This window comes from Eretmochelys imbricata, chromosome 8 (genome assembly GCF_965152235.1).
Source record: "Eretmochelys imbricata isolate rEreImb1 chromosome 8, rEreImb1.hap1, whole genome shotgun sequence".
Taxonomy (NCBI): domain Eukaryota; kingdom Metazoa; phylum Chordata; order Testudines; family Cheloniidae; genus Eretmochelys; species Eretmochelys imbricata.
Window position 1 is genome coordinate 94,524,421 of NC_135579.1, and position 18,755 is coordinate 94,543,175.

At 42.7% G+C, this 18,755-nt stretch overlaps 1 protein-coding gene across 1 annotated transcript in view; it reads left to right on the top strand.

Annotated features, from left to right (window-relative positions):
- PLPP3 (phospholipid phosphatase 3) overlaps positions 1–18,755 on the top strand; it is a 64,400-nt gene that overhangs the window by 30,608 nt on the left and 15,037 nt on the right. Inside the window, exons 2-4 of the mRNA XM_077824179.1 lie at positions 2,837–2,994; positions 12,631–12,911; positions 13,833–13,890. Coding sequence (XP_077680305.1) covers positions 2,837–2,994; positions 12,631–12,911; positions 13,833–13,890 — 497 coding nt within the window. The remainder of the gene's footprint in view (positions 1–2,836; positions 2,995–12,630; positions 12,912–13,832; positions 13,891–18,755) is intronic.

Genomic DNA, 18,755 nt, shown 5'->3' on the forward strand with positions numbered 1-18,755 from the left:
CTTATTATAGCTGTGGCAGTCAAACATATGATTGAACACACAGAAATACTACAACCTCATGCTGTTCAATGAATGAAGGGAAAACAAATCTTTATTATTCCTGGGTTCATATAGTACACAGAAACACTATTGTTCTTTCTTTCTTTCTTTCTTTCTTTCTTTCTTTCTTAGCTTTCAGATGTGTTTCATTGTCTGTGGGAACATGTGTTTTACAGACCTGTCATGTGAAAGCTATTAAAAAGAAGAACTGGAGAAATAACAATAAGCCATGTAACTGTGGTATGTCTACTCCCCAAGTTCAACTGTTATGCTGCTGTTTCAAGTGGTGGTGAAACTGGATCACACCAAACAGCGTTAGCTTTTTGGGTGCAGTTTTTCATTAGGATACTCTGGATCTTTAAAGAAGGTTATTAATATCATATTGCCGGCTTAAGAGATACCTTTCAGAGCCAAACTGGCTAGGTTTCAAAACTCTTGGAGAGTGGAATGAAGATGAGCTGGATCCACATGAGATGTCCAATTTTATTTGCAAAGCCTGAGATGAGTTGACAAGAGGAATAGTTCTGAGACATTTATTCACTATTTCATTAGTGTCTTCGAAAACAGACAGCCCAGTGCAGGCAGTCTGTGTGTTTAATATTACCAGCTCCTTATATTCTTATAGAAAATCACACACACAATAACCCAGAACATTGTGCCAAATTGTAGTCTCGGCTATATTTGAGAAACTGAGAACAGAATTCGGCTCTGTGTGTGTGTGTGTGTGTGTGAGAGAGAGATCTTTTTCAGAGTACAGTTATACATTTCACATTGTGAATCATTTATTTAAGGCAATCAGCAAAAAGTAATAATTTGTGGATTGGAAAAAGCTGTTAAAACAGAATGAAGGAACTCCAAAACGGATTACAAAAATGTAAGCAGCTTAACTTGTTTACACACAAATTGAAAACATTTTTAAAATGAGCCTTTGATTTTACCTTTCTGGACAAAATCCTTCACTAATTACAGGATAGCTGTCTATGACAGCAGTAAAACTGCTCTAGGCAAATCATGTGAAAACCAAGAAGCAACATTTCTTAATTTAAGAGAAAAAATCTGATAATTTTAAAGTTGTAGGAGTGTAAATAAGAACTCAGACATTTAACCCAGTTAGTGGTCAATAAATATTCCATGACACTTTTTGCAACAGTAGGGCGCGCAGTCTTGGTGTTTTAGCCAAATGCCAACTTGGATAACTACATTACCTAAATGCTATCCTCCGTAGTTTCAGTCAAACATTGTTTTTTGTTGCTCTTTGCATCATGTCCCAAACTGTTGAGTAGTGTTGCTGCATTCTTAAATTGTTTTTTGCTTCACCTCAGTGGGATATCATTTCAGAGACGGAAGAAGATTTTCCTATATGTGTAGTTGTAAATCACTTTGAAAGGGTTACAAAGAGCTTTTGGATCAAATGTACTGATCCTCCTGTTATTGAAGTCAACAGCAAAACACTTGGTGAAACCAAGGCACATAGACGACTTAAGTGGCCTGCCCATACTCATCCAGGATCAGCAACAGAACTGGGAAAGATTCCCAATCCTCTACTCTAACTTCTAGACAAAGCTACATTCCTCTGAAATAGCATTATTATTGCTTATTATTGAATTATACTAGTGCAACAAATCTAAGTTTTATTATCTTGTACCATAACCAGTTTATATTGGTCTGTGACCGTATATTGTACATCTGGTTTGAAGTTCCAGCTACAGTGTGGAAATTAAGGTCTTTAAAACTGTTTTTAAAACATATTTCTCATGGTCGCACCCAATAGGATCTGATGTGGTTTCACCAGCTATTGTGGATGGTTGGATAGATGCTGTGTTTGACCAGCATTCAAAAAGTGTTCAAAGAAAGGTTGCTCTCACGATGTTTATATCCTTTGTCCACATTGGTGAGGCAAACTGTGGTGGAACCCCTTTAAGACACAGAGGTATATTAACCATGGAAATGCAGTTTTGTTTTGTTTTTAAACACTGTATCGAAGCCTGTGTAGATGGGGCTTGGCCTGGTTCAATATGGCAGGAAAAGCATGACCTGATACTTGATAGTTTCCTGTTGGTTTATTCAGTAACTCCTCCTACAATCCTGCTGAACTCAGCTTCCATCACGTCATTTCAGAGAGACATTTTGGTGCTCTGGTCACAGTACATAATAACATAAGAACGGCCATACTGGGTCAGACCAAAGGTCCATCCAGCCCGGTATCCTGTCCTCTGACAGTGGCCAATGGCAGGTGCCCCAAAGGGAATGAACAGACAGGTTATCATCAAGTGATCCATGCCCTGTCACCCAATCCCAGCTTCTGGCAAACAGAGGCTAGGGACACCATTCCTGCCCATCCTGCCTAATAGCCATTGATGGACCTATCTTCCATGAATCTATCTAGCTCCCTTTTGAACTCCGTTATAGTATTGGCCTTTACAACACCCTCTGGCAAGGAGTTCCAGGCGCTCTGTGGGGAATACTGTCATATTTTTTTCCATGATTTCTTGCAGCGGGGATGCTGTTGGCATTCATTCCTGTAAGTTAATATTTGCAGTGTGCAAGGCTTCACTAGGAGCATGCAGCATTTACATCTGATAACCACAGCAGAATAGGTACTTTCCCCCAGGAGAAACTTAATAAAACAGTTCCCAACACTGTGCACTTTGGAAACTTATTAGGAAAAAAAGAAAAGCCTCATCAAAGGGGTGGTGAATTGGGGAGGGCTCTTTGTTGTTTTTTGTTCGTATTTGTCCAAGTTACTGATGTTTTTCTTTTGTGTTGTTCTCTATTGTTTGTCTTTTCTCTCCCCCAGCCGGTCTGCCCTTTCTGATCATTGAAACTAGCACAATCCAGCCGTACCAAAGGGGGTTTTACTGCAACGACGAGAGTATCAAGTACCCTTTGAAAACGGGCGAGACGATTAACGACGCTGTGCTGTGTGCTGCAGGGATTCTCATTGCCATCCTTGCTGTAAGTAAAATCGGTCACGCTCTTCTGCCCCTCTCTGACAGGACTGTATGTTTGTGTTGTCCCCTAAGCAGGTAATGCTGACAGGGCCCTATTGACACTCCCAGACAGCGTGTCAATCAACGCAAAAAGACTATTAGAAAATCTCTGCTCAGCAATTAATTTATAGGGATTGGGAGTTAGGACTGTGCCTGGAACAAGTTAAAAAATCTACTGCAACAGCAACAAAGACAAGATGGTGTTGGTAATAGGATATGAAGCCTTTCACGTCTGGGGTCAGTTGTTCAAAATCAGTCCAGGTTAGTGACTGAAACTCATTACCATCCAAAGACAGTCTGGTGTCCATGGTGAAATTAGCCAGTTAATAATTTGGTGGGTAGCTGGGGGTTGATTTGCTTAGTTTGTGGCAGAAGAGCTCCCCATTTCAAATACAGCTATAGTAGTGAGCACAGACCTGTATGCAGACAGTTGAAGTAGATAAACGAAAAGGCCTATGGTCTGCTCCAGCACCTATTGAAACCAGGGAGCTTTTCTGCTGACTTTTAAACGGAAATGGATGGGGACTGATGAGACTGGCCTACTGTCCCAATGGAAGAAGCCCTTTCCATATCAGATTATCAGCATAGGGAAGCATCATCCTACTGGTGTGCCTTTACTGTGAATATGAGGCATAAATTTCAATCATCTTCCACAACACGCACAACAATCTGCAGCGATGTGCAAATGAAAATTTACAGCAGGAAGAGTAAGATTATTTCTGAAGCAAGTAAACAAGTCAAACTATTTGGGCACGTCCTGCAAACTTTGCAATATAAGATAGAGTTCACGTTTCAGGGAGCATGTTCCTTACAAGCTAAAGGATTTGGTGCCAATAAGGATTTGGCATGTTGTGTCCACATTTGAGTGATTGCTGTGGTATTTACATATTCCGCATTTCATGCAGTTTTTAAAAAGAGGTGGTGCCTTTTCAGCCAACTGCTGCATGGAAAAGTTTTGGAGGCAGTATTAGGCTTTAATAAATAATAAACTAGACATATATTAAAGGGCAGCTGTGATCTTGTGTCGCCTTTCTAATTACTTTTGATATTTTTTTTTCCTATCAAATTTCCCACTACTGTGTGGAGGGATTATGTTGTGTGTGAACATATTTGCTTTAAGTTTCAGCAAATCCAGCCCTGGAAGAGTCGGCTGAGTTGAGGTGCCTTACACCAGTACATTTGTCAGCTATTTACTAAAAACACTTTGGGCTAACCATGTAACAGGAGGCCTCATTACACTCAAGTCACAATGCTCTACTAAAATTTGACAGGTATCTGTAGTGCCATCATGAAAAGCTGAAATGAAGTGCAGTTTGTTATTTAAAAACAAAATAACACCTTTGGAGGTGGCAGATCCTTGCCCCTGTTCCAGTCCCTTGGCTCCACTCCTGCGGTGCAAAAGAATATCTGGGGATTCCTTTGATGCGGGGGCATCCATTGGTGACACACCCCCGGCTCTGCACCACCTGCTCCACCCCATCCCAGCCTGATGGAGAGGGGTGTGGACAGAATTTGCACTCTGACATTCCCCAGCTGCATAATGGCCCCAGACAGGTGTCAGTGGCCACAATAAGTGAAAGCAGCCTGCAGTCTGCTCTAACGTATGATGGGTGCCAGACCCAAGCTCCCACGACTGGGAGAGTGCAAAGGTGGTTTTAAACCACCTTCCTCCCCCTCCCCACAGGTCTAGCACCGCCCGTTGCTCGTTCACATGCAAGGTTCTGACCCCTTCATTTTTGTTTAAGCATTTATATCAAGATACCATTGCCATGCCCTCCCGCCCCCAGCATTTCTGTATGAGAAGTACCTAAGTTTCTAGCATAATTTAGGTTTCAGAGTAGCAGCCGTGTTAGTCTGTATTCGCAAAAAGAAAAGGAGGACTTGTGGCACCTTAGAGACTAACCAATTTATTTGAGCAAATAAATTGGTTAGTCTCTAAGGTGCCACAAGTCCTCCTTTTCTTTTAGCATAATTTAGTTTTTTCCTTAAGGATCACTTTCATAACAGTCCTTTTCTTAGTTCTGTCAGCTAAAGGAACTGTATTGTGGGTAGGCAGGTTAAGGCAGGGATTCTCAACCTTTTCCTTTCTGAGCCGCCCCCCCCCCCCGCCCGCTGTAAAAGCTTCACAGCCCACCTGTGCCACAACAACTGGTTTTCAGCCTATAAAAGCCAGGGCCGGCGTTGTATCAAGCAGGGCAATGGCCTGGGGCCCCACACCACAGGGGCTGTTGCGTAGCTACATTGCTCAGACTTTAGCTTCAGCCCCCGGTGGCGGGGCTTACGGCCCTGGGCTTCAGCCTCATGCGGTTGGGCTATGGCTTTCTATCCTGGGCCCCAGCAAGTCTAATGCCGGCCTGCTTGGCGGCCCCCCTGAAACCTGCTTGCGACCCCCCGCGGAGACCTCGGACCCCTGGTTGAGAACCATTGGGTTAAGGGACAGAAAGAAATGACTTTAAGCTCCTATTTCCCCCTAGCTTTCATTCTTTGTCCTACAAGCACTGTAATGCCCCATATCTTTAGCACATCTAAGCTTTATACTGTTCGTTCATACTTACACTGGTGGTTCAAATAGTAAATTGTGCACATGAGTTTTCCTTTCCTTTTACTCCATCAGAAGCTATAGCGGTAAATTAATCAGAATCGTGATATTGTCTGTTTAATTAGAAGGTTCATGCATTCTGGGTAGCATTCACTTCACATGAATAAAGCCAGAGGTGTTTGGTATTGCATGGATGAAGTGCACGTGGTGTGTGTAGGGGGCGTTGTTGGGGGCTGTGGGGAAGGATTGGCGGGGAGAGAGTTGTATATGTGAAATCCACTTCCCAATGGGAGCAGCATGAGGAACTGATGCGCAGGCTCTCTCAAGCAGGCTCATGCTCAAATAAATTGGTTAGTCTCTAAGGTGCCACTAGTTCTCCTGTTCTTTCTGCGAATACAGACTAACGCGGCTGCTACTCTGAAAGGCTCTCTGTAGCTGCTATGCAAGCCTGTGGGATACAATAGCAGTCACAGCCTCTTTATGCCACTTTCAGAGGAATGTGGATCCCTCCCTCTGATTTGGCCCAATCACTGCCTTACCCCCACTAGTCTTTGCAGGGCCATAGGGAGAGAGCTTAGCTTGCACAGAGTACCAACTCAAGGCTTAAGCTGTATAGAGGGGTCCTGTGCAGAATCTGTGCACTGGGGTGAATTTCATCCTATAAATTTTTCCCTCGGGGAAATATTTCAAACGTATTTCAGTATTACTGTCTGATCCTTTCAGCAGTGATTAAAGCTACATTAGAGTCAGTGCAAAGATAGGAAGCGATCCCCAATGGAACTCTCTCTCCTGTCAATGGGAGTCATGTATGTATAGGGTTGAGGATAGCATATGACTCATTGTGTTGTGTCTACCAAACAGATGGCTGATTTCTTTTCAAAGTCATCCTTTGGCTTGGGTTATTCCATTTTCAAGATAATTATCTGTTAGTTTCTCCTCTCCCCCAAGCAGAATTGAAATGAAGCCAGGTTTCAGGTTTCATTGATCGCAACATCGTTTGCCAGTCAGTTTATTCATAGAGCCATGGGCAAACAGTCCCAATAATTCTCTGTCTCTCATTCTAAAAGTGAAAGTGAAAAAAAAATCTATAAACAAGAAGAAATTTTTACCCTGCAGGTAAAATTCCATACCCCCAAGTATGGAAAAGCCATAAAATAAAATGAAAAAAACCTCATTTTCACATTACTGCCTGACATACCGTCATGTCGGCTCCATGCAGAATCTGCTTCTGATCAGTAGTGAGCCAGTGGCAAATGCAAGAGTTGGAACTGAAATTGGAAACATAATCAGCTGGCTATTTAATCCATCAAGTTCCTAACATGAAATGGCAGGTCAATTAAAAAGAAAAAAAGTTTCCCTGAAAGAAATGGATGTTTTCTACATAGGTTTCACTTCACTCATGACAAAAGTAAATTGGTAAGGAAAATACAAAAGCTCAGTTATTTGTTGCTGAGTGATACAAATGGCTAACAAGTGATTTAAGAAACAGATTTCTTGCTATGGCAGAATATATGGAAAATTCAAGTCATGCTGACCTCTTTTTCAGATGTAACCCAGATACCAGAATTTTTGTAGTATAATATGAATTCCTTGCAAATCCACAAAGCACCAATATCTCTTCTTTCATTTGAAATGTTTGCTTTTCAAAGACATGACTGTAGATAAGAGCAATTTAGGACAATAAATAAAACAAAAAAATTTCATGTTCCCAACTCCCAGCTTTAAATACTGGCACCGGCAGAATCTTCAGGCCAGAGCAAAAGGTCCAGGTTGTGTTTTATGTGTCTTGAAGACTGCCAGAGTTCTTGCTAAGTAAACTTTAGAAGTGAAGACTTATGCTTCTGTCAGGACATAGGAGGATATGCATTTGTGTTCAGTGCCTACATATTTACGGATTTGGAGGCAAAGACTGCCTTTGGCGTTACACATGCATAAGACCCTTGAAATACTAATTGCCCCTAAGATTTTTGCTCTCAGACCTCTACTAAATGTTCATAGACTCACAGACTTCAAGGTCAGAAGGGACCATCATGATCATTTAGTCCAGGGATTCTCAAACTGTGGGTCGCAACCCCATTTTAATGGGGTCGCCAAGGCTGGTATTGGCCCCGGGCCCCCACAAGTCTGAAGCCCAAGCCCCACCACCCAGGGCTCAAGCCCAAGCCCCACCAACCAGGGCTAAGGTTACATGCCCCCACCCAGGGCAGAAACCCTTGGGCTTCAGCTTTGGCCCTCCCCTCCCCCGCCTAGGGTGATGGGGCTTGGGTGGGCTCGGTCTTCGGTTCCCCCCTCCTGGGGTCGTGTAGTAATTTTTTGTTGTCAGAAGGGGGTCACGGTGCAATGAAGTTTGAGAACCGCTGATCTAGTCTGACCTCCTGCACATTGCAGGCCACTGAACCTCATCCACCCACTCCTGTAATAGATCCCTAACCTCTGTGCTTTCACTTGTGGAAAATATTTGACTCTCATGGAGACTAAAGGCCTCTTTTTAGCCATAGACGAGGCTTTGCATAAGCTGTGATAATACAAGATTCTCCACACTGACCAGCCAGTAACCATTAAAAGCCAGTTGTGGAGGGATTCCCTGTATAAGGGAGAGAATGATCATGTCCATTCAGTTCTTGGTCTCTCTGTTCCGAATGCTAACAAGGGAGGGGCAATTGCTCACTAGGACTGAAATTCAACCTGTGCGGAGGACAGCACAAGGCTTATGCATCACTGATGTCCTCAAAGAGGGCCGTCTGTGGTGCACAGGCTTTGTGGTGGTTTTCTGCACAGGGATGAATTGCACCTGCTGATCTTGAGTGAGGCCACAAACCCATTTCACATAGGCCACTGAACAGGTGGTAACAACTGGCAATCACTTCCAGCTACGCTTGGATTTGAAGCCATACCCTGGAGGTAAAAGGTTCTTTACTCCATTTCCTGAGCCCCCTTATGGATAATACTGTTGTTTGTATCCAACTCCATGTACTGTCGGATCTTGAGAGCTTTCGAAAAAAACCAACAAGTTTTCTAGATCAGCTAATTTATAAGAATACAAATGTGGATAGTCAGATACTTTATATTTCAATGTTAAGTGCTCCCATTTGGCAAGACACAGAAAAACAATACATTGGAGACAAAACTGATTAGAAAGACCCTGAAAGTGTAATTACTGGGGCAACTGATAATTGATGATAATTGCATATAAAACTTACACTTGATCAGAAAGATTGTAGAAGAGACTAGAGAGAAAAATTTGATATTTGTTTCTTTGTAGTGACTATGTTAAATGTTTCCAGCATTTCACACTGGGAAATTCTCTATATACCACATGCAAATTATTTGCTGGAGACACAAGTCAGAAAAGGAGATTAGTACCTTTAAGAGTTGTTTGTTCAGGATGAAGTTTCAGTTTGTGCACATCTGTGCTGAATTAGTTTTCTTAGTCGCTCTTTATCAGGGAGAGCATTGCCAAAAAACAACTTTGCCCTATTTTAGCTTTTCATTAACGTTCAGCCATGATTTTAACTAAAGTGGGGAGGGGTCATGACTACCCAGCAGTGTGTTAGCGGGAGACTAAAGTCTCCAATTTACAATCTGCTACATCTGTGCAATTACCAAGACCACCAGCAGTGAGAAAAAATATTAATCCCTAGACTTTGTTGGTCCCTGTTTAAAATGGGTCACATGTCTAAGCTTTAAGGAGATCCGTTTGTGAACTCTGAGAATAATGGTACATCCTGTGGTGTCAAATATCATCCTTAATTCAATTTATTTTCCCTCTGCAGTTCTAAGCCTTATAAGATGCAGGCCCCTCTTCCCTGCATGACTAGATGCACCCAGCCATCAAAGAAAGTTGCAGTACGCAGTTGGGATGAGGTATCCTTCTGAGGTGCAGTTGCAGACTGGACGCCCTCACTTTGAGAGTGGCAAAATCCACAGGCCATTTCTTTGGGTATGTCGACACTATGAGTGGCACAGCTGCAGCTATGCCACTGTAGTGCCGTAATATCGACACTTCCTAAATTGACGGAAGAGGTTTTTCCGTCAGTGTAGGTAACCCAGCTCCCTAAGCGGCGGTAGCTACCCAGTGGTTAGGTTGGCTTAACTACAGCTAGGTCAATCTAAATTTGACGCGTAGACCAGGGCTTTGTGTGTAGTGGAAGTAGATTCCTGGGTGCCCACAAAACCCACAGGGGATTCCTAAACCACCCATTCGCAGATAAATGTGCAAACACCGAGAGAAATTGAAACGACAGTGGCAGGGAGAAGAGCTGCCTCCAAATGACAATTAGAAAGCATGAATGTCCTTTCCATGACACAAATGAACTGTGTTCTGCCACAGCAGAAATGTTCAGACATTCTTTTTTGGTCTTCATGCAAATATACTTCCTGGCTCGCAGCCTGCATTTGAAGATAGTCCAAAATCTAGATACACCATCATCTGCAGAGCACTTGGATTCTTAAGGGATTACAAATGACTCTGGAACAGGTCAGCTGCAAGACCCTAGACAACCTCAGTCAAGCCCATAGGGAGCTCGATACTAATAGTCTTTTGTAAAATGTGACTGTGGTTTGTAAACCCTTCGTGGCAGGTCAATGACCCCGATGTCTTTCTCCAAGAAGTATGGAAGTATAAGTGCCTGCTTGCAGCATTTGGGGTTTTTTTTTACTTCCCTTTGATAAAGCCTGCATAGCTATTATTTCAATTACTTTAGGTCAACCTTTGTTTATCAAGCCCTGGTACTCAGAGTTCAAACCATGATACAGTTTCATCTCCTCTTAGTCTAATTGCAATACTTTTCCAGTTTATTAGTTTCCAAATGTTGTGCCAAGTTTTTAAAAAGGTAGGTAGGGGAGAATTCTCTTCTGCATGGAGTTGGCAGGCTGCCATGCTGTGAAGAATATTGCTAGCTGTTTCAGAAAGGGATTAGCAAGAAGGCATTTTTCCTGACAGCTAAATTTACATATCACAATGCTGCTGACTGGAACAGAAAGGGGAGTGAAGGAGAAAAAAAACCCACCTCATTTTATTACTCAGGTATAAAAACATTGAAAGTAATGAATAAAATCCTAAAGCTATAAATCTGGAGCTCAAAAACTAGGGTGTAATGTGACAGAACAATTTAAGCCTTTGCCTCTTTTGGAGAGGTGAGACATTTGGACTTCATTTCATGGCCTGATTTTCATTAAATTGCCTTTTAAGAGTTAGGATTACAAGAAGCCAGGTACTCAGGTCCTCAGGTTCATAACTATGATTTATGACAACATTGTCAAATCCACAACACTCCCCCCCACGTGGCACAAGAAATACATAATTTGCTGCTTAATAACTACAAGGACCATTGGAATGCCCAGGAAAGTCCTGTGTTTATGGAAGTTTATATGATTTAAATTGGGTCTGGCCACTGCAAATTTTGGGCCAGATTCTAAATACTTTGAGTATCTCAGAATCTGATTCTTTGTGTTCATTTTTTTTTAAAGCTATGAAAAATAATTAAAAAAAAACCCCACCTCTGAAATGTTAAACTTTTTTTTTCTATATGGAATTTAATATAGTAACTTTGCACCTCAAAGAACCTTGATTCTTTTGTCTCTGTTATTAGGTTGTAATTGAATTCTGATCTCAGTTACACTGGTATAAATCTGGGGGAGCTGGAGCATTTGAAGTCAATGCAATTATTGCGGCTTTACACCAATGTACCCGAGAGCAGAATTTGATCCAATAACTTTAGCTTGGCCTTAGAATTTTTCCTTACGTTTTTTAAAAAAAAAGTTGGTCTTGATTTCTGGAAAGTATAAATGGAAAATTTAGGATGTGTCGGAGAAGAGAATTCCAAATGGTGAGCTCCTGCAGGTGGCAGAATGCTCTCCCACTTGACATGGTGGAAGCCCCATTACTTGAGATATTCAGAACAAAGCAAACCATTGTAAATTATACAAAATATAATGAGGAAACAATTTGCACTAGCATGGGGAAGAACAGAACACCCTAGCAGGTGTTTTTTGTCTCTGATATCTATGATTCCATGAACATCATCCAGTTACAAAGGTTTCTCTGGAACTTAAGGGATCTCTGGTTTGATCAAGTTCAGCTTTATCCATGTGTGAAGAAAACAAAATGGCTGGAGATTTCTGAAATGGAGTGTACTGTACTGACATACTGGTCTGTTATTTACTTTCCTGTTGTGGATGGACTGCTTGCTTTATGCATCAAGAACATAGTGAAAGGAGTGGGGAATGTCTCTCTCACCCTTTCCCTGCACCCCGGGAAAAAAAAAGGTGAAAATGCACTGTGGTTTTGTTATAGTAAGAACCGTGGCATTCCTAGGGCTCTCTCTCTCTCTTGCTCAGGTGGCTGACTCAGACCAAGTGAGCACTTCTTAGGAAGTATTCACCTTTTGGAATCATTTGCTGTTGATTTGGGCCACAACTGCACTGTGTATCTTGCTACGTCCATGAAGCAAGTGTCCAATCGCCAATATGACCTTTTTAGGTCTGACTGACGGCTTTTGTTGACACGGTAATATGGGATAGCTAGAATCTACAAACAAAAGAGGTTAAACCAGTTTCTTCATGTCTCTGGGCATGTCACTGTTACCTGCAGGCTGACAGAGGAGGGAAAGAGAGAGACTGGTAAGTGCCATTTTACAATGCTCCCGGCAATAAAGAAAAGCATTTTTTTTTAACCCCGTGTTGCATTCTGAGATATAATGGAATCTAATAGGTTTCAGATGGGCAAGTTGTTCTTGGAATTCCATCAATATTTATTTAACTTGAGTCTGCTTCTAAGACAGGATTTGCGGATAAATATGTATCGTTCAGAAACATGCTCGCCTTCTGTCTGAAACAAAAATTCTCTCACTAAGAAGTGTTAATATGCATCTGGCCTTAAGCCTACAGTAATTAATGGGATTCTGAAAGACTTGAATGCAGGACCCTGTAGTTTATTTCTTAACAAATGCTCTTTTATTCTGAGATCTTATTATCCTGTATGGTTGCACATTTACCTGATGTGACCTCTTAATGCAAACTGTGTTTTTTATTTATATATATTTTTTAAAATTCCTCCCTCAGATCATAACAGGGGAGTTCTACCGGATTCACTACTTAAAGGAGAAGTCTCGGTCCTTCATCCAGAACCCATATGTGGCGGCTCTCTACAAACAAGTGGGCTGTTTCGCCTTTGGCTGTGCCATCAGCCAGTCCTTCACAGACATTGCCAAAGTGTCTGTCGGACGCTTGCGACCTCATTTCCTGGAAGTTTGTAATCCAGACTTTTCAGTAATCGACTGCTCTAAAGGCTACATTCAAAACTACACCTGTAGGGGAAATGACAGCAGAGTCCAGGAAGCCAGGTGAGAGGCATTTCCTTGACAACATAGGGGGAAAAATGGTTGTTTCTGCCAAAATGGTGTCCCACAAAATACAACTCAGGTCCCTTCTGCCAGCAGTGGATCATTTGGAAACTTTCTTCTCTGGGAAGACTGCCACTGAGCTACCACTATTGACTGGCAATTTCCCTAAGGAGTTACTGAACTCTGCTGAATAATACTTCTCCTTCCTTCTATTAACTCCCACAACATTGTTTCATGAATGCTTGCTCAATGTGGGAATTTACCATAAGAGCTGACATCACAGGTGAGTGGTTTGGATCTACACAGCAAAACAGCCCTTCCTTTATGTAAAGACAACAAACAGCGTCAGGAAGTCTTTTTCAAAGTCTTTATGTCGTGTTCATTGGATATTTAATTTTGATATTTTTTTGGGTGAACTTTACAAGTTATACTTAATGCACCCTGATTGGTGTTTGCCTAAATTCCCAGATATCTTGGGCTGGTTTGTAAGTTACCAGTCTGCTGAGTATATAACAGTTCATAGCTGCCCCAAAAGCAGACCAGGAAGGGAACTGCAATCCCATGATTCTCCACCTCTTGATCCGTAGAGGAAATAATTTGCTACTGGTCTACTTAATCATGTTGCCATGCTCAGCTGCATTGGCTGGAGTGTCAGGATGGGGGTGGAGCCAATGCTTGATACATACCCTCCTCATCCACTCACTGTCCACCATACTAGGTGTGGGGGGAGCAGCAGCCCCAGATAAGTTGCTTCCCCACCCACAATGCCAGGTAGCCCATACTGAAAAAATAAGGGTGTACCTTACATCTCCTAATTCCCCTGTTGTAAGAGGCAGGTCACAGTCTTGCCTCTTGATTATTCATAGGCAGGTTCAATCTAATATTACAATGGCTGGTTCATACGTGTTCTCTGTCTTACAGGAAATCCTTCTTCTCTGGTCACGCCTCCTTCTCGCTCTATACCATGCTTTATTTGGTGGTGAGTACCCTCCATTTTTTGAGAGTCAAACCTGTTTGCACACCTCAGCATCCCCACATGGGACGCTCACCCCCACTTGTAGCAATTTGGCAGCTGATTACGTTGCTCTGACTACATCAGAAGACTGCAGGGACTGAATAAAAAACTGCCATTAAAAACTCAAAAATACTTGAACTTTTTAGCATTGTTTGGTCTTGTGACTCCTGAAATTTCTGTCCGGTTACACAGACCTTGGCTGCACCAAGACTGTTACCAAATCTCCAGATCAGTCCTGCATTCCTTGCTCAAATTCCCACTGAAGTCAACAAGAGTTTGGGGTGAGCCAAACAAGGAAGCTGCATCTCCTAAGATCAATGCACAGGGGCTCTATTTACAGTTATATTAGGCAGCTTGCTCTGGTCTCTGCACTTGATGAATATATAAGCCTAACCTGCTGCCCCTATAGGTTAAAGTCTGGTTTCCATGTTACATTTGCGGCCAAATCTGAAAGCAAAGCAGGTGAACTGGCCTCCCCACACAGTCTGATCTAACACTGTGGGCTGGTCTGTTTTTCTCTGTCAATGAAAAATGGTTCTGCCCTTCCTCTACTCTGCCCTTGAATAGAGCAGTGTGCCAAGGTGCTTCCTGCCTTTAGCTGCTGGAGGCATGCTTGATAGCACTCATGAAACAACCCAGCACAGGTCAATTATGGGTGGAACTATGGTAAACTTTTTGGGAAAGGAGATTTGGACAGTGATTTGTGTAAAAAGTAATTAGGAAAAAGGTTTTTGGATACTTTCAAAGATTTGCGGCCCCCATATCTCCTGTAACCTTAGATTGGAAACCAAAGAAACAGCCCTGTACTTATGAAAACATTAAACATGAACTTTTATTTATCCACGAGCTGCACTTCCCCACCCCTCCTTTACTTTGCCATCTGAAAAGATAAATTACCATGGCTCTCTCCTGGTTTTTAATCATGGATTTTTTTTTTACCCCCCTTCCCCGGGCTGGAAGCAGTTTCTGTAATTTAATTACTGGGTTTTTTAGACAGTTCGGGGGGGTTCCCTTAATTTATTTCCTCATTTTCTTTTTTCTTTCCTTGAAACATTTCAAATTTATTCTGTAAACATTCACGCCATTTCCTCTCAGCGACGTTAAAACAACGTTGTCAGTGAATGGCTGGGGAGATGTGATGTGAAAGGAATTGGACATTTCCCACCCCACCCCATCCGCAAACAAAATAGGGTTTAATGTTGTGTTTGTGTGTGTAAGAGAAAGAGAGACCCAGGGTTGTGGCAACAGTTCTGCACTGTTTCTGAATGACTGTTTTGTTTTACCCATCAACAAAAATCACTACTTCAGTTTTCCATGAAACAGTAACTCCCCCCGACCCCAGCACGCCATCACGAGTGATTTGTATTTATATACCCTAAAGTGCAGCGTTTTTAATTAAAGTTAACAGGTTAAAAGTTCCTTTGCCGTGTCAGGAGAGGAGGGGAATCATTCATAGTGCCAAAGCCCACGCAGTGACGTTTCACAGAAATCTAAGCCCTTAATGGCTGATTTGCAAAACTTTCCAAACTGTGCTTGGAGCCATTGCTTGACATGAGTATTAAATAAGGTTCTGCAGGCAGTCAAGTAGGTCATCTCTAATAGGCTTCCAGGCTTGGCTTCAGGAAATTGAGGACTGGCAGCTTTAATTAAACAGGTGGCTGGTTCTGTCAGAACAATAAGCGAGACTGGTGCTGTCTTTCTGTGTTTGATCCTATTGTTTGCTAGATTCCGCCACTACCTTTTCAAGGCCTCTGCTGATCCTGATACCACAAAGGAGTAACTCACACTCTTAAATCATAAGGACTCTGTTCTGCTGCTTTCTTTATTAAAATACATGGGGACAAATCTTGAAGTGCTGACTCAGGCAAATCCCCCCTTTCCCAAGATGTGCCGGGTGTCTTCAACAACAACAAGAGATGCCGGTCAGCACCTCTCGGGATTTTTGCCCAACTGGCTTCACTGGAAGTTGACGAAAGACCTCCAAGTTTCTCTCTCCTATGTTAAAAGCACTGCGCGGTTTGTTTTATTCTCACAAACTTTGCCAGGTTTTTTTCTGCGAGGCCAGCAGTTACACAGCAAGTTAGAAACAAAAGGGAACACTGACCGTTCAGGTATGCAGGATGGGCCTGACCATATAAATGCTCCATGCACTGGGTTCCCTGCAGAGGCCAGAGCCAGGCCTGGAGATGGCATCTTGCAGGAGATGCTCCCACAGGACGTTAGGAACAATGCTTTTTTGGTCCTGCCATTTTTCACCACTTTGCCCCAGTGCCTGCCATATATTTTTCTCCGAGCTCCACAGAAGGCTTTTAATGACTGCCCTGTATTTGGGGTAGCGCACAACTGAATAGTCGCAGCCCATGAGTCTTGTGCTAGACTCCTCCAGAAGGGCAGCATGTTCATCTGAATCTACTGGGAAGTACATTGTGGGACAGGGCCCCGGTTGCAGCTGCTAGCAGTGATAGAGAGAGAGTGAGATTGCGGCCATGGCACTCCAACAGTAATCAAGCTCTGATTTCTCGTCCCTGCCCTTGCCCTTCCCATCGTCCTCATATGGAAGTACTTCGGCTGTCAGCACTCTGCAGTGTCTGCCTCTCTCCCCCAACCCATTAGAGACTGAAAACAAAACAGTGTGGAAGCTGGCTTTTGACCAGTAGAGCCTATGTCCTCCAAGACTGCAGTCTGGAAGGCACCGACCTCTGCTCCTTGGCTGGGATATAACAATCTGACCTGTGACATTGGATTGGTTCCATTTATTCCTCTGGATAGAGGATTACTGGCCCAGAATTCCCAGAGGTTTTTAAGGCTTGAAATACTGAGCTAGGATTGGTAGCAGGCACTGTCAGGCTATCTGTTCAATTGTGCTCATAGAGCTGGGGCAAAAATTATGCTAATGGATTTGATGGAAATTGAAGGGGGGGCGGGAAAAAGAAACAAATGGAGACATAGTTGTGTATAGTGAGTGTCTGATGTCACGAAGCCAGTCCCTCTCCTTGTCCAGTAGTGGCTTTCTCTTTGTCATTCCACACCTTCCTGCCACTCCGTGCAAGAGTCTTCTCCTTTGTATTTTCTGCTACCAAAAGCATAATGAAAATATACCACCCCAGCACAAAATCCATTGTAGTGAAAAACTGATAATGATAGAAAAACTAATGATATTGTATTAGTGGGTGTTAAAAAACCCTCTCTCCTTCCCAGTTGTTTGGGTGAGAAGAGCTTTGTAAGACAGGTTTGAAACACAGATAAATCACTTCCAAGCACTATTTCTGCATGCTTGTAATATGTCTCTGTGTCAGTAAGTTTGATGGACCCAATTATCTTGATGTAAACAAATCATTTGCTCTCCAATTCCTGAGAAGCTGCTTAACAAAAGTTTGGCTGCTGCACTGCTGAGGGCTCATGTGATGGAGGGCTTGGCAGGGGCCTGTGGACCAGGAAACTGGCTGAATTTTTTCAGGCATCTCCTGCAGATTGGGGGTCATTAGTCACCAGGTCCTTTTTTAAAGACATGCTTGGACAAATTAATGGGGGCTTAGTGAACAATGCAGAATCTCACCTTCAGCAAGTATCTCATTCTTAAATGATCAGCCCCACGAAACCATTGAGATGTTGTGTTTGTGAGTGTGTGGGTATCTAAAATAATTCACTGATGTGCAAAATCCTCAATAAAGATATATATTGTTCATGCTAACCTTTCTTTTCAACAGGTCTGTGCCATTCATTGGCCAGATCTCTGGCCATGAGAGCCTAGATGGAGAATTCAAACTCACTGGGAAATATGTACTTGTGTGGGGAAACACTACCAAAAACTGTCAGACACTTTTAGAAAATGTCCAGATTTTGTGGTGTCCAAATATGGGGTGGATTTAGCATTCCTGAAGGGTGCCTGACTGATAGCCCCAGCCTGTCATTTATCCACAGAAATGATCCAGAGTAGAAATAGTATTGCAAGATTCCCCCACAGTGCCCAACCCAAGTGCTCCAACTTTGACCTGGAGAGTGTAGCCCTGGGGATGAGAAGATGGGACAGTCCTTGGTTTCCCTGGTGATGCTGTCAACTAGTGTAAATTGTAGTGGCTCCCCACCCCCCAGTGAGACCATTTATCCACTAGGAACTGGACCGATAAAATATCCAAATGGGGCCAAGAGTTTTGTTACTATTTTCCCCCATTAGTGAAACAAGAATAAATACTAAATACCAGAGGGGATTCTATATTCCAAATCCTTATGGAAGTGACTCCAGGAAGACATTTAATACACACAGAAAGTGCTTGAGGCTCAATTTGAAACACAGATTCAGGGCTACATTTTGTATCATTTTCTGGTCCTCAGAAACATGCAATTAACGTCACCTGCTTTGTATAACAATTTACAAAGGGAAATGACTCTCTGGTAATCCTGTTAGTAGGATGTTGGGGGGGGGGGGAGGAGGAGGATAGGATGTGTTCTTCACTCAAGGTAAAACCCTACTGAAGACAAGGAGGTTTGTAGTTTTCACAGGACTTAGCAGGTCAAGTTAAAGACTATAGGGAAACCTGGCGTTTATCTCAACCTGCTAATGTGAAAACTACAAACTGCCTGATCTGCAATAGGATTTTACTTCCTGGTAGTTAACCTGAGTTAAGAACACAGCTTTTTTTCTCCCCCGAGTGAAGACAAGGCGGAAGGTCAGATAAGGCCCATAAGGATGTTGAACTACAAGGATGCAGATGGCCTGTACAATAGGACTTTTCAGCCCACGTGGATCATAGAGCTAAGCGCAGTGGGGAGGAAGGAGGAAGCTGGTGGATTCTAGGGCGATCATTAACCTGAAGTAACATCTTTGGACT